The sequence below is a fragment of the Carettochelys insculpta genome, chromosome 1 (genome assembly GCF_033958435.1).
Source record: "Carettochelys insculpta isolate YL-2023 chromosome 1, ASM3395843v1, whole genome shotgun sequence".
Lineage (NCBI taxonomy): Eukaryota > Metazoa > Chordata > Testudines > Carettochelyidae > Carettochelys > Carettochelys insculpta.
Window position 1 is genome coordinate 268,921,872 of NC_134137.1, and position 16,808 is coordinate 268,938,679.

The 16,808-nt window shown below is 41.5% G+C and overlaps 1 protein-coding gene across 8 annotated transcripts in view; it reads right to left on the reverse strand.

Moving 5' to 3' along the window:
• AGK (acylglycerol kinase) overlaps positions 1–16,808 on the reverse strand; it is a 58,233-nt gene that overhangs the window by 18,458 nt on the left and 22,967 nt on the right. For all 8 annotated transcript variants that reach the window (XM_075006946.1, XM_075006981.1, XM_075006963.1 and 5 more), the window contains exons 3-7: positions 12,741–12,780; positions 5,138–5,217; positions 3,480–3,555; positions 1,698–1,790; positions 278–310 (exon numbers count right to left, since the gene is read on the reverse strand). In XM_075006946.1, coding sequence (XP_074863047.1) covers positions 278–310; positions 1,698–1,790; positions 3,480–3,555; positions 5,138–5,217; positions 12,741–12,780 — 322 coding nt within the window. The remainder of the gene's footprint in view (positions 1–277; positions 311–1,697; positions 1,791–3,479; positions 3,556–5,137; positions 5,218–12,740; positions 12,781–16,808) is intronic.

Here is a 16,808-nt window from a genome sequence, read left to right on the forward strand (position 1 = left end):
TGGCCTTTCAAAGTTTTTTGCCTGGCTCCTGCACACTCCATGCTTTACACAACGAAGCCTCCACACAACAGTTTGCTCAGAAGCTTTTCCACTAATTGAAAAAGGGAAAAGACAGAAAGAAAGTGGGCAAAACCATAGGATATGAGATGACTCTTGGAATACCTGGCCTTGGGCTATCTGCAGAAGTCTGCTTGGTCAGGAGGTTCAACTGGATGCCTGGTATGGCCCCCTCAGATATAAATTACCTCCCCCAATTTCCCATCCCCTGGAACCTCACCTCATCCGCTCTGCGGAGAAGTCCGGTTATAACCTGAAAGACAGTAGAAATATTTGGCTTCTGAATTCTTTTGTGCAGTTACAGTTGGAACTTATGAAATGCTAACATCACTTTCATGAGGTTTTCAATGTTTTATGGAAGATGATGTGTTTGCTTTCTTTTGTTTTGTTTTATTACACAGAAAGGGATGTATTTGCTGTACCCACCACAGAGAAAAATGCCAGGGGATTGAATGTACAATCACTGATTAAAGTCAGCATATGCATTTACAGATGCAACAGAACCAGATGCTTGTGTATGTGGTATACAGGCGCTCTGTGTGCTCTTAACCCATGAGGATATAGATACAAAAAATCAATTTTAAGGCCAGAAGGAGGATAATCTGATCATCTGGTACGACCACCTGTATAACATAGGACATATAAGTTTCAACCTGTAACTCCTGTATTAAGCTCTAAACTTGTGTTTGACTAAAACATATACATCTTTCAGGAAGGAGGTCTGTCTTGATGTGACAACATGAAAAGATGGAAAATCTGTGGCCTCCCTTGGTAATTCATTCCAGTGGTAATTCATTCTGATCACTTGCACACAAGAAGCACCTTATTTTGAATTCCTTGTAACTGTTTAAGCACTCCTTTGTCCTTCTACCCTGGGCAAAGCACGCATCCCTTGCTCAGAACTAGGAGTGTGCTATGGATTACTTTTGACAATGAAACTACTTGAGAGTTATTAGGCAAAAAAGAAATACGGTGCTTTCTTCCCAAGCAAGTGGTGTTCAAAATAGTAAAATTCAAACTCTGTAGCTTTGTCTACACTTGCATTCCTCTTTGTAAAGATGCATGCAAATGAAAGAAATTGAAAATGCAAACGAGGTACTGATTTACATATCTGCTGTCTCATTTGCATATTCTCCTTTTGAAAGAAAAAAGCAGTTTAGATGGGGCTCTTTCAAAAGTAAACCCCAAAGAACCCTTATTCCTATTTTGTTTCAGAAAGCAGGGTTCATTCGAAGATGGGGTTTACATTCGAAAGAGCCCACCTACACTGCTTTTTTCTTTCAAACGAATATGCAAATGAGGCATCAGATATGTAAATGTGTGCCACATTTGCATTTCCAATGGCCTTCATTTGCATGCCTCTTTCAAAAGAGGAATGCAGGTGTAGACACAGCTTGTGAATGGACACACCCACTCTTCCCCACACATCCCATCCACTTTTGGGATAAGACTAGTCTACAGATATTCTGCACACAAACCAGAAAGTTACAATGACTGAAAACCGGTGTTTTGGAATAAACATGTCTCAAATCAGAACTACAGTATTTTGCCATTATATTACAAAAAACTTTTTTCTTTTCTATCCTCAACATGGTACTATTCTGTACCGTATTCAATCCAGGAGAAAGCTCCTACAATACCTCCTGCACAGTTCCATCCCCTCCAGCAATAATGATCAGGTCTGTATTTTCCATCATCTCCAGAAGCTTTTTTGCTTCTCCTTCATAATCTGTCTGAGATACCAACAGAAACCAAGGGTTAGAAATGCAGCTGACCACGCCTATTAGGGATGTTAATGTTTAACCAGTTAGCCTAACCCTACATGGATATTACCAGTTACGGTTAACTGGAAGGGGATGAAGTAGCTCCCACCCCCCACCATGGGCAGGGGGGTGCCTCAGACCTGCTAGGCTTGGGGGTGCTCCAGCAGATGGAGCAGCCGTCACCTGCAGCGGGCCCAGCCTAGCCCACCACAGGCAGGGGTGCTCCAGGCTTACTAGAGCAGTCCCCTTCCAGCTGGCTGAACGGCCTCCCTGGCTCCCTCCCACCCCCATTTGATCAGTTAACCAGATAAACTTAGTGTTTAATGGTTTAAACTAATTAAACAGGATTTTACACCACTAACGTCTATGGATGAATGTCCATACAGAAACCTCTGATACATAAGGTTTGCTCTACTATTGGTCTTGTCAGAACAGCATCCACATATTACACTGTGTTGTCAGAACAGTATACACTTATTATGCTACATGCACAGAATCATTTCACTGATGAGTGAAACAAGTTCCCTGTTTAAAATAGCACAGCTTCTTGTATAACTTGTAGCATAGCATCCTGTTGAAGCAGCTCACATGCCACCATGAACCTAGAAAAATGCATTTGGAATATAGTTGTATTCAGCTAAAACTACAAGGAGAATTACAACTGTTTGCATGCAGTCTCAAAAGAACTCTTGTCCTTGCAAAAGAAAATGTAACAAGATATTTAATGGCCATCAGTGGTAAAGACTGTGGTTTTGTCTCCTCCAAAAGACAGGAAATCGGGAAGAATAGTGCCACTCAACTTGCTGGGGAAGTGGATCAGTGTTGACCAATAGTGTTCAATGCCACCTACAGAACCATAAACTCTACTTCCTGCAACATCTAGGTTTTCTGAAGTGGAGTCTCATCCTAGTACTGACCCAGTCACATTCTGCTTCCATTGTGAAATCTAAAGCAGCACAGCTGCAGATTGACAAGAGACTTGTAAAATAAATACAATAAATAAAATTTCCTCATTGGCTAACACTATATTTTTAGTAGAATAAACACCAATAAATATAAAAGGGTTTTCGTGGAAAAAAAATTACACAAACTCATCAATAAGGCTACAAGACACAGACATATGCATAAGAGCATATATAATCGTCCAAAGAGCAGTTTTTATTCCCAATGTGTAATGAACAGTGAACAGCCAACATATCACTTCCCAAGGATTCTTCGGAAATAGCAGTAACCCTTCACATTCATTTTTCCTTTTCTTCCCAGTGAAGGCTTTGCAAATTCACACCCTTTGTAGTTCAGCACTCCTCTCAGGATAGAAGAACATTTCATTATTTGGGGAGCTATTAAGTTATGCATTTTAATTAATCTGGAGGTCTCTACTGGATCACAAAACTTTCTCACATATCAAGAAGTGGTAACTCCAAGGACTGTGTGGACTATGCATCTGTATTATCATCTGACACTCAAATACTTGAGAGAGTATCCTTTCAAATATCAGCTATGGAAGGGTTGCCACACACCCACCCACCTAGTAAACCTTCATGAAAATTAAAAGGCGCTGAAGCAGCCTGTAAATTAACTGGGATGCTTAACTCAATTATTAAGCATCAGCCCAAGATCTCAGCATGGCATAGGTTAATGCTGCAGATCAGCTCTTACCTTAACTATGGTTATATCCACGCCAGATAAGTGTAAAATTGGGGCTGCATTCTTTTCAAAAAGATTTCTTGCTTTTCTGTAGAAAGCAAGGGAGACATTGTTTAAGCACTGGAGGGGAGCTGGAAAAGGAGGGTGAGGGGGTGGTAAAAATTCAAAGCAAAGAAAATCAAACAAAAAGAATGCACATTCTGCGGAACAAGTCTTTCAGCCTGTCTGTCAAAAGTCAGTCACAAGAGGTGGGTTTTGTTTTGGTCCAAATGTAATAATTTTCTTGACTGGTTTCTAAAGTATGTCAATGTTTTCATGCAGTCTTTACAGACGCAAAGGACTTTTTTTAAAATGAGTTCCAAAAATAATTAGTAATAATCAAAACAAGAGCTTGAAAGAGTAATTTATTATTTATTACACTTTAATGCGTTATGGAACATGATGCCTTAAAGTCATTAAGGAAGCAAATTGTAGTTTTAAAGGGGAAATATTTTTAAAGTTACTTGTTTTATATATTATTTAATAAGTTTAAAAATAAAAACTTTACCTGACCTTATTTTTGTAAACCTCTCATGCATTTTATGCCTATAATTGCATAATAAAATAACTATGCTCATTAATTATACATTACTTGCAAGGAGCGGCACTTGGGGAACCAAAAATGGAGACTTTAAATTATGGACACTGTACATTTTTCAAAGATCATAGGGTGGCAATGCGACAAACCAATCTCCATAGAACAAAACATGAGGGACAAAGTGCTTCCAGGACTGGTAACTCAATTGTCCTTTAATGTTATTCACTGATCCCCTCCCCAGATGTGACAGAGAACATAGTGCATAGGCAGGGATACACACATGCATAGATAGCAAGCAAACCATGTTTATCAATATGTTTTCAAGACAACTGCTGGAATCTGCTAAAAGGCCAACTCAGCTTCTGAGGGCATGTCTTCACTATGGAGAAGATCGATGCTGCTGCAAGTTGACCTTCTGGAATTCGATTTAGCATGTCTGGTAGGGACACGCTGATGCCAGTAGTCCCACTCCTCACAAGGAGTAAGGGAAGTCAAAGGGAGTGTTTGCTCCCATTGACCTCCCACAGAAGCTCAGTTTAAGGTTTTGCCAACTCCAGCTATGTATTTAACATAACTAGAATTGCGCATCTTAATTTGACCTTCCCCTTTAGTGTTAATCTGGCCTTACTTGTATGTAAACCATGTTTAGCACCAGACTACTTGGCCCAGGTCCCCCAAAGGCTGGTTTCCATGCAACAGGATCACTGGCTCATTATGACCAGTGCAAAAGCGGAAGACACTCTTGCTAGATAAGACGTGTTTAACTATTGGTGGTGGGAAGGAAAATCAAGGTAATTTACAGCAAGGGAATAGCGATTCCCCAAAAGGAGGAAACTAGAAAACGAAAAATGGAGGAAACTTAAAACGTTTTGAGATTTGCTCTTTTTAACAGACTACATGTTTTTGAAACTTCTGTATCTTGAGTTAACATTTCTGATGCAAATAACATATGTCAGAATTAGGTACTACTGGATTTGAGTGGAGTGGAGTGGAGGCAGGCCTGAACCCAACAAGATAGTTGATGCTCACAATAAACAATTACTTGGAAGTATAAAAAAGGGGATGCATGGGATTTGGGGAATGGGAACTTTACCCTTTGCAAGCTGCTGGGTTGAGAAAAACTGTTGCTTTCTTCAACTGCACATTGGAAGGAAGCAGCTGATTGCCAAATACCTAAATAAGAAGGAAAAAAAGAAAGAAATGGGCAGTTTCTCTTCTAAGTCACATGTCACTACAGTTTTAAATAATGGATCCAAACATACATCATCATATTCTCACCTCAATGTCAACTATTCCCTGTCCTAACAGCACCTATTTCAAAACAGTTATTCTAACAGGCGCTGTTTCAAAATGAGCACTGTGTGTGCAGGCTATGTACCTCGAAACACATAAGTGCTATTTTGAAATACATTTTTGTGCAGTGCCAACCATAATTTGAAATAGCTATTCCAGAACAGCTTATTTCAAAATAACACTGCTGGGTAAGTGTAGCCTCAGAGAACAGCATCTTCCCAGGCCTACATTTTCACACCCTATCGGTGGATTCCCATTCCTTCTGTCCCCCCAGTTCTAGGTAGCTCTCTTGGTTCTCAGAGCTCTACGGGAACTTACTTCACTCAGCCTCTCCTACCATCTTCTCACTCCACTCCTAGCCACCTCTCTGCCCCTTCCCCTGCTTCCACATTGTGATGATAGGCAAGGGAAGATTACTTGTGCTACTCCACCTCTGTAAAACTCCCTCCTAGCTCACTGGAAGGCATCATCAATCCCACACCAAACCTGTACAGCCTTTATTATGATGATGTTTAATTACTGGTAACTGAACAGCACCTAGAAGCCCCAGTCAAGGTCCAGGAGGACCTCAGTGTGCTAGTCACGGTGCAAAGAAAGAGAAGGGGGTCTCTGACTCCTTTCACACAGGAACCTCTTGTGAAAACATTCTGTGATGCTGAACAAGGTGACCACTATACACAAAAACACTCTCGTACTTCAAGTGATCATTAGCTTTTCATAGTAGTAATTCACTCCAATCTTCACCTTACCACAGGAACCCAAAATGAGGAGAAAAATACACAATTATTTAAAAAAAAAAAAAAGCCATGAACACACAATATTAAATTTCTTTTTAAAATGATTGAAAAAGCAAGGCAAGGAAAACGGCATATAGAAGTGGTTGCTGGGGGCTTAAAAATGAGGGTGGAGAAAATCAAACCATCAACTCTTAAGTTTTATTTGAAAAACAGCTAGGAAAAGCCACTGATTAGTTATATTGCAGTTGTTCCTTAAGGGAAATAAAGGAAAAATGAAGGCCCTCATCAATAATCCCCTGGTACATCACAGCTGTTAAAAACAATTAATTATTCACTCTGGGGGAAATGTGATATATTTACTTGTTCTAAACAAAACATGACACTCCAATGATTTATGACTAATGACACAACCATTTCTTTACATAATATACTTGGGGGGTATTTTATAACAAATTTCTGTTTTAAGGAGGACAAATTACAAAAGAAACAGAAGAGTTTTTAAAAACTGTTTAAAAAACCCAACAACATGAAACCAACACAGGAGCATATTTTAAAATGATGTCATGAAACATTTTAAAATAGCTTTGAGAAGGTCAAATTCTTTCATATTACCTACCAAGAGCAAGACCCTTTACTCTCTACTTATACAGCATCTTTCATACAAAAATCGTTAAACCTGTAGACTATTACCCCTTCCTACTTCTCCATGTAGGAACCAATGATACAGCTAAGAGCAACTTTGAAGAGATCACAGCGGATCATGTAACCCTAGGAAAAAAGATCAAGGAATACAGAACACAAGTGGTGTTCTCGTCTGTCCTCCCTGTGGAAGAAAGGGGCCCAGATAGGGACTGTCGAATCACAGAGGTAAATGCGTGGTTGCATAGGTGGTGTAGCAGGGAAGGATCTGGTTTCTTTGACCATGGGATTCGCTTTCGTGAACAGGGATTGCTGGGAAGAGATGGGATCCACCTAACGAAGAGCAGAAAGAGCATCTCTGCGGGCAGGCTTGCAAACCTAGTGAGGAGGGCTTTAAACTAGGTTCATCAGGGGAAGGTGACAAGCCCTGAGGTAAGTGGGGAAGGAGAAAGGAAAAACTGAGTGGGTTTCCTGGGTGAAGAAGGGAAAGTGGGCCAATCAGCTCCTTCTCTAAGATGCTTGTACACTAATGCCAGAAGCCTAGGGAACAAACAGGAAGAATTAGAGGCCCTGGCACAGTTAAAGAAACACAAGGCGGTTGGAATAATGGAGACTTGGTGGGATGATTTGCATAACTGGAACATGGTCATGGAAGGTTATACACTGTTCAGGAAGAACAGATGGGGAGAAAAGGTGGAGGAGTTGCGCTCTATGTGAGGGAGCAGTGTGATTGCTCAGAGCTCCAGTATATAGAGGGAGGAAATCCAGTTGAGTGTCTTTGGGTTAAGCTTAGAGACAGAAGTAACAGAGGTGATGTTGTGGTTGGTGTCTGCTAGAGACCGCCAGATCAGGGAGATGAGGATTTCTTCAGGCAGCTAAGTGAAGCTAACACATCACAGGACCTGGTTCTCATGGGAGACTTTAATCATCCAGACATTTGCTGGGAGACCAATACATCAGCACACAGACAATCCAGGAAGATTTTGGAGAATGTTGGGGATAACTCCTTGGTACAAGTGCTGAAGGAATCAACCAGGGGCCGTGCACAACTTGACCTGCTGCTCACAAACAGAGAAGAACTAGTGGGAGAAATAAAAGTGGGTGGAAACCTGGGCTGCAGCAACCATGAGATAGTAGTGGATCCAGACAAAAGGAACAAAGGTGAGCATTAGCATACAGACTCTTGATTTCAAAAGAGCAGACTTCAACTCACTGAGAGAACTAATGAGCAAGATCCCTCGGGAAATGAAGATGAAGGGGAAAAGAGTTCAAGAGAACTGGCAGTATTTTAAAGAAGTTTTACTGAAGTCACAGGAACAAACAATCCCACTGCATAGTAAGAAATGCAAACAGGGTAGGCACCCAGCTTGGCTTAACAGGGAAATCCTTAGTCAGCTTAAACTCAAAACGGATGCATATAAGAAATGGAAATGTGGACAGTTGACTAAAGAGGAGTATAAACATACCACTGGAGAATGCCGGGAAGTAATCAGGAAAGCAAAAGAACAATTGGAATTGCAGCTGGCAAGGGATGTGAAGAGTAACAAGAAGGGTTTCTACAAGCATGGTAACAATAAACTGGTTATCAGAGAAGGTGTGGGGCCATTACTGGATGAGGGAGGAAACCTCGTGACATGATGTAGGAAAAGCTGAAGTACTCAATGCTTTTTTTGCCTCAGTCTTCACAGACAAAGTCAACTCCCACACGTCGGTCCTAGACAATGCAGTATGGGAAGGTGGAAGGCAGCCATCTGTGGGGAAGAAAAAAATTCTGAGCTATCTAGAAAAACTAGATGTATACAAATCCATGGGTCTGGATTTAATGCAAGCAAGGGTACTGAGGGAATTGGCAGAGGTCATTGCCGAACCTTTGGCCATTATCTTTGAAGACTCTTGGAGATGAAGGGAGATACCGGATGACTGGAAAAAGGCAAACATAGTGCCTATCTTTAAAAAAGGAAAGGAGGACAATCCAGGGAACTATAGACCAGTCAGCCTTACCTCAATCCCTGGGAAAATAATGGACGGGGTCCTCAAGGAATCCATTTTGGAGCACTTGGAAGAGGTGAAAGTGATCAAAAGTAGCCAACATGGATTCACCGGGGCAAGTCCTGCCTGACCAATCTGACTAGCTTCTATGATGCAGTAACAGGCTCCGTGGACATGGGGAAGTCAGTGGATGTGATATACCTCGACTTCAGAAAAGCTTTTGACATGGTCTCCCACAACATTCTAGTCCATAAGTTAAAGGAAATATGGATTGGATCCTTGGACTATAAGATGGATAGAAAGCTGGCTTGATGGTCAGGTCCAACAGGTAGTGGTCAATGGCTCAATACCTGGATGGCGGTCTGTTTCAAGCAGAGTGCTGCAAGGCTCAGTTCTGGGGCCAGTGTTCAACATCTTTATTAATGACCTGGATGAGAGACTGGGTTACATCCTCAGCAAGTTTGCAGATCACACAAAACTAGGGAGAGAGGTAGATACATTGGAGAGTCGAGAGAGAATCCAGAGTGACCTGGATAAATTGGAGGACTGGGCCAAAAGAAATCTGATGTGGTTCAACAAGGAGAAGTGCAGAGTGCTGCACCTGGGGTGGAAGAACCCCAGGCATAGTTATAGGCTGGAGACTGACTGGCTCAGCAGCAGTACAACGGAAAGGGACCTAGGGGTTATGGTGGATGAAAGACTGGATATGAGTAAACAGTGTGCCCTTGTAGCCAAGAAGGCTAACGGCATACTAGGGTGCATTAGGAGGAACATTTAGAGCAGATCTAGAGAAGTAGTTATTCCCCTCTATTCTGCACTGGTGAGGCCACATCTTGAATATTGTGTCCAGTTTTGGGCCCCCCCAGTATAAAAAGGATGTGGATGTGCTGGAGCAGGTTCAGCGGAGGGCAACAAAAATGATTAAGGGGCTGGAGCACAAGACCTATGAGGAGAGGCTCAAGGATTTGGGCTTGTTTAGTTTACAGAAGAGAAGACCTGGAGTGATTTAATAGCAGTCTTCAACTTCCTGAGAGGGAGCTCTAAAGGGGAGGGTGAGAAACTGTTCTCAGTAGAGTCAGATGGCAGAACAAGGAGCAATGGTCTGAAGTTGAAGAGGTAGAAGTGTAGGTTACATATTATGAAAAACTACTTCACCAGGAGGGTGGTGAAGCACTGGAATGCGTTGCCTAGAGAGGTGATGGATTCTCCATCCCTGGAGGGTTTTAAGTCCTGGCTTGACAAGGTCCTGGCTGGGATGACTTAGTGGGGGTTGATCCTGCTTGAAGCAGGGGGCTGGACTAGATGACCTCCTGAGGTCCCTTCCAGCCCTATGATTCTGTGACCTTAAATTACATCACGAACACAGGTTGTACCTCTTTAGTCCAGCACACTATGGCCCAGTAACATCCATTATCTGGCATAATTTCGGTCAGCCAGATGCTCACTTATCCTGGATGCAGCCAAGTTTCCTGCTGTCCCATTAAGTTTGTTTACAGCTACGAGTCCTGACTCTCAGGCTGTGTCTACACTTGCATTCCTCTTTTGAAAGATGCATGCCAATGAGGAAAATCAAAAATGCAAATTAGGTGCAAATTTGCTTATTCTTATTTTGAAATAGCTTCTTTCAAAAGAAGAAAAATGTAGACACTGCTGTTTCAAAAGTAAACACCCTCTTCAAAAGGGAAAAAGGATTCTTTTGAAGATGGGGTTTACTTTCACAAGAGCAGTGCCTACATTGGTTTTCTTTTTTCGAAAGAAGCTCTTTTGAAATAATATGCAAATGAGGTGGCAGATATGCAAATTTGCACACCATTTCCATATTCGATTTCCCTCATGTGCATGCCTCTTTTGAAAGAGGAATGCAAGTTTAGACACTGCCTCAACGTTTTGTGCTGTTATTTAGTGCTAATTTACCCCTAAATGTCTCCAAAGAGCCCACTAAGCAGCGGAAGTGTTGGTAACTGCAATATTATCTGGTCTGGCACCAGTCAGGTCCTGAGTGTGCTGGATTAGAGAAGCACTGTTTTAAGGTGTATTATAATCCCTCTTTTACAGAGGGAGCACTGGAAAAGCAATGTGACAACAGAAAGTTCCTAAACATGTCCTCAGAGGTCAACAAAAATGATTCAGAACATCAGCCAATCAAATCATATTTGCAAATGAGCATATGCAGGACGGTGGCAGCTCACTGATTCATAAGGGCTATGCCTACATTAGCACAAATCTGAATTCTTAAGCATATTCAATTCTTTGCATGGCCATTTCGAAGATTACTAATGAGGAGCTGAAATGCATATTCAACGCCTCATTAGCATGCTGTGGCTCTTTGAAATTGCCACTTTTCACTGCTGCGCAGCTCGTCCAAACAGAGATCCTTTTCGAAAGGACTCCAGGAACTTCGAAATCCCCTTATTCCTAACGGTATGCTAATGAGGTGCTGAATATGCATTTCAGCACCTCATTAGAAATCTTCAAAATGGCCATTTGCATGGCCATTTCAAAGATTTGTGTTAGTGTAGACATGGCCAAGGAGTTGTAAAGTTTTAAATGATGTGCTAAGTCCAGTAAAGGAGAATTTTAGATGGTTAGATGATATCACAGAGAGATGAATGTTCAAATCATCATGCCCTGATGGAGTCTTTGCTTGAAACGCAGAGGTACTGATCACTAGCACAAAGCTTACTCCCCCACACCCCAAATGACTTGGCAATATGCTTAAGAATTCAGTGAAGAATTGGTATTTTAAAATTTAGCATCTCTTGTATTATTCTCAGTAGAGTGGGTCTTTTAGTCAGTCTTGCATGTGTTTTTATTGTTTATATGGCATCAGAAACATACATGGCAAACAATTAAACATTACTCTTCCCCGGAGGATCTTATATCCTAAAGGTCTGATCCTATCAGCTCTTACTTCGGCTTAAATAACGAAAAGCAGTACTACGTATTCACCGAGTCTATCACGCTCTCAATGCAGGACAGTTCCCAGCAGTGGATTCTCATGCGTTTCATCCACTGCAGTTTTTAAGTATCTTCGGTGTTTCCACCCGTTCATTTCTGAGACTAATCCATAATCTAACATAGTCCATCTTTATGGATTTTCCTAAAACATAGCCAAATTCGCCCTTCCTTCATTTCAAATCCATTACTCCTAAAGTAGTTTTATCTCCTTGTTCCACCAAAGCAACTCTCCCTCTTGCAATGACATCCTTCCAACACTATGCTCATTTTTTAAAAAACTTTCTGTTGAAATTATCAATCTTTGAAATTATACATATTAATTTGGGAACTCACCCAACACTAACTTAACCATAAATTCTTTTATTAAATCCAAAGGCCAAATCTTATCAGAAACAGATTTGTAAAGACAAAGCAGTGAGGCTAATGCTTCCAAAGGAAAACCAAACAGACTTGCACTAAAAATTCTTCTTCTTCTTGGTGACCTATGTAAAATGAATTGATGGTCTCCATCCACTTTCTCATGGACAAGTAGTCCACACAATCAGGTACCACAAGTGATATCCTCATTAGAAATCCTAATAGACAGAAACATGATTGAATGGGCAAAAATAATGGAGTACCCATCAACCTCAACGATGATCTCTCTAGGTCAAGATTCGCATACAGCAGCTTGTATGGTCTCTGACGTACCCATTTAGTTGTATACATAAAATTTCACTCTCCAATCCTGTCAATCCATTTCCTCTTCACCATCACTTTACACACAGATGGAAAAATTAAATCTCCGTAAATGGACTAGTATGGAACTCCAAACTGAATAGTGCCACGAACTACCCTAATGATGCAACCACACTGTACTTGTAATTCAGTGCCACAACAGACACACAACCTATTGAAAGGCGGGGGCCGCATTCACCATGTGGCTTCATAGCCCCAACTCCTCCCCCTACATCCCCCAAAACACAGCCACCATCCCTGCCAGGTTTGTCATGAAGACAGGACCTGCTAGGAGAATCACAGTAGTCCTGCACAGCAGATATAAAATGGGGATTTTAATTTAATGTTATTAAATGGTATTACCTGGGCTTCCTGGCATGCAGCTCTCCTTAGCAGATTATCACTGTTAGGAAAAAGAAAGGAGAGAATTAATGTTAAATAATGTAAGTTTGAGGAGCTAAGGCAGAAATGTTCTCAGAACATATGCATTTGCCTGCCTTCTACTGTTTGACATCCAGTAAAATATCAAGATGATACCTTTAAAGAGCTAAACACCATATGGAGAACATTCTACATAAGGACAATTTTGTTCTTATAGGTACACATACTTAGCATATAAACACAAATATTTTCCCTTTCCCCCTTTTTCATTACTAAAGACCAGGGCTCCATGTACAGTAATTTACAAAGCCCTAAATCTCTAAGCTATTATGGTTGATGATAAAACCTTCAAATCGCAAACTGAACCTAAACTAATGCACCAACTGATATCTGCCAGCATCTGCAGGCAGCCTGATATAACTCAGAGATTCATAAGTCATCCCACAAATCTTAGTGAGGCATAGTAATGAAGTCTTATTGTAAGTATCCACATTACCTATTTTACTACTGATAACTTCAGCAAATGCCAAACTAAATGTACATATTTGTCATTAGTGAATGTAGTGGAGGATAATGGGTCAGGGTGCAAGGGACAAGTCAGCTAATAATTTAAAAAAAAAAAAAAGAATTCAAAGGTCTCCTGTTCCCTGAAACAATAATTCTGCCCTTACACAAAAGACAGTAAGGTGGTGCATTGCCTTCCACAGTACCAAAAGGCCCAACTGCTTTCTTAATACCAAAACCATCTCCCAGACCTTTCTGAGGACAAATTTTGCCCTGTTAATTTTTGAAGGCTAAGTCATTGTCAGTACAAAAATACTGAGGGTGTAATTGAAATTAATATCAAAACAAATACTGACTGGACAGGATTGGGAGCAGTGAGGCAAAAAGCAAATGGAGGGCAGGGCAGCCCATTTCTAGAGTTCCTAAAATGTGTCAGCAACTCTTGTCAGGGTTAGAATTGTGTTCTTAAATGAATGAATGAATAAGTCCAGACTGCCCTAGACAAAGGGTTGTATTTGCTAATCATCAGACAGAGACAAAGGCATATTTACTTAAAAAATAAAAAAGCCATTAACTTTGCAAGTTGGGGAGATAACATCTTGTGGAAGTATTAACCCAAAATAACTAATAGAATAAATTGATTATACAAAAATATTACTGTACTATATATCAAGCTCTTTCATCAAAGCTAGTGACACTGGTGATTTCAGTAAACCCTAGATTTAATGGACCCCAGTATTACAGACACTGGAAATAACAGGTGCTATATGCAAGCCCACCTGCCCCTGCCTCCTCCAAATACATGTCGGAAACTCACTAGAGCCACCACTAGGGCTGGAGAAGCTGCCGGAGCATCTGGGGCCCCCACAGTAGCTGGGGCCACCGGGGCTAGAGGAGCTGGTGGTGGGGCCTGCAGCAGGACGCAGGAGCTCTCCTCCCACAGCCCGTGTGCATGGAGCACGGCAGCACCCGGCCGTTGCTGCCTGCAACGGTGCTGAGCAGTAGCCATGGTGTCGGAGGCTGCTGCCTGTTGGCAGGCTGGGGGCGGCCACGCTCTACTTTCATACAGGCGGCTTGGAGCCGGGGGGCTGGAGAAGCCACAGTGCTGAGAGCTTCAGGAGGTGGAAGGAGCCAGGCCAACACTCAGCTCCTCTCCTGGTAATTGGAAGAGGGAGATGGAGGTGTGAGGGGAAGAATGGGGCAGGATGTGGGGAAGGGAAATGAGGACAGGAGTGACTGATGGGCTGGGAAGGTCAGCGCATCATCATATAGTATAACCCTTCGGATATAAGGGGCTTTCGGTATTAATGGACACCCCTTCCCCCATTAGTCCATTAAATCAAGGGTTTACTGTAATATAAAATGTACATATTAACACCATATGAAGAAATATGGATACTTAATGATAGTATGCTTCAACATCTGTGACCAAACGGAAGAAGTTTTTGTCACATAGGACAAAGGTCAGTCATCTACCTGTCCCCAGTGAAATAAGGCAAAAACAATGGAAGCTCCATTTACCTATGACTCAGCATGGGAATAGGATGTATAACATGAGTTCATCCTGAGTTTGGATATGAACCAGAGAGTTTGGGAAGACACAAGGATTAAAATGAGACTGCCTTGGCATTCCATCAATGGGCAGACACAAGGGCCTACAGCTCTTGCAAGTTAAGACAAATGTGTCCTTCACCCAACAAGTCTCTGGAAACTGAACATTTATGAGAAACCTGCACTGGCAAAGATTTTTACAAGGGAAAATCGTCCTTGACTTCTGAGGAAGGTCTGTACTGAGAGAAAGTCATCCAGAGCTGGGAAGAAAAAGCTAGTAAGAGATCTACCTTGAACCAAGGATTTAGCTCAGTAAGTCATATGCTATGTCTATACAAGACAAAATAAATCAACTGCAGATATGCAACTCTAGATATGGCAACTGTGTAGCTAAAATCAACGTAGCTGCGCTTGGCTTACTTGGCCATCCTTACTTAGGAAGATTGATAGGAGAGTTTCACAAGGAGTTAGGGGTTGACTGCAACCCTCCAGTGATGTCAAGTTCAGCATCTCTACCAGACACACAGAATCAAGCCCTGGAAGATTGACCCTGAGTGGGTTGATCTTCTGGGCTAGTGCAGCCATAGCCTTAGCCACTGGAAAGTACATTTTACTTTTATTTTCTTGTAACCATTTTTTGTCATTATACCTTGAACTTGAATTCACTCAGGACCTCTCTCTTCTTGTTAATAAACTGGTTTAACTTTTAATCCAAACCAACCCAGTTCTGTGTTTGAAACAAAGCAACAGTTAACTCCAGCTAAAGCAAGAAATCACTGTGTATTTGTTTTTTTGAAGGAGATCAGGAGATCTCCAGGAGATCACTGGACATTCAGGATAGACAGTTCTGGGGACATTTAGGACTGGTGGGGTGCCAGCAAGTTATAACCAAGGCTACTAGGAACTAGGGTGGGGCTGTGGTGTTGTAGGCAGGCTGCTGGCGTCACAGTACTGAACCAAGCCTGCACACCACAAAGACACTCAGACAATGGCATGCTTGTTTGCTGTCTGGGAGCATCCCATCTGGGACCTACAACAGTAGAGCATTTTAAGAAACCCAGGGATATGGAACAGATGATGACAGTAACACAAACTTCTACTGGTCTAGGCTGCTCTCCTTAACGTGACACCCTGTTAAAGACACTGAGATTAAAAACATTATCACTGATTCATACAATTTCACAGTTCTAGGCTATTTATCCCTCACTTGGAATCAGATTGTCTGTTCTATGTTACATCACCACTGGTTACTATAGCAACACACTTGTGATGCCACAAAAGCAGAGGAATGGTGATTTCAGGTGAGGAATAAATTAGGGGAACAAATGAATTCGCTAAGCAACACAAGAACCATGAAAACCACCTTTGTAACAACAAAAAGACAAAAGGAAGACTAAAACAAGAGAGAAAAACATACAAATAATATATCCTGCGAATAGTGCCTAATTGGAATATTTATCAAAGTCTTCCTCAGAGGCAGCAGCATTCCTTTAACCTAATGTCTACTGTTTGAAACTAAAGTAATAAATCAGTTGTATTAAGAAACCAGAATATTACCACCAGAAATGACAGATTTGTGACTAATTGCAGTAATTTTCCTATACGATAATAGCTAAAATAACATGAGCTGTGAAATGGATTGCATGTCAAATATTTCCTTATATTTGCTATGCTGAGTGCCAGGCTAACAGAACCGAATTACAAACGGTAAACCATGAGGTTATCATCGCTTGAACTAGGCTATCCCCAATACCAAGTCTTCCTTGTAGCCTACTGCAGTTATCAGATGGCATGCTCTTGTTGTGCGTACCCAGTGCTGACCTCCCAGAGAGAGGCAGCAATTCATTACTGGTAGACAACCTCAACTTTCAAATTCACTGCCTCTTGAGAGCCACCAAACTTTGAAGGCTTTAAGGATATGGAGCAAGGTGAATCCATCCAAATCAATTTTAAACCCAGCAGACAATAGTACCTTATTAACAAATAAGAAATTCT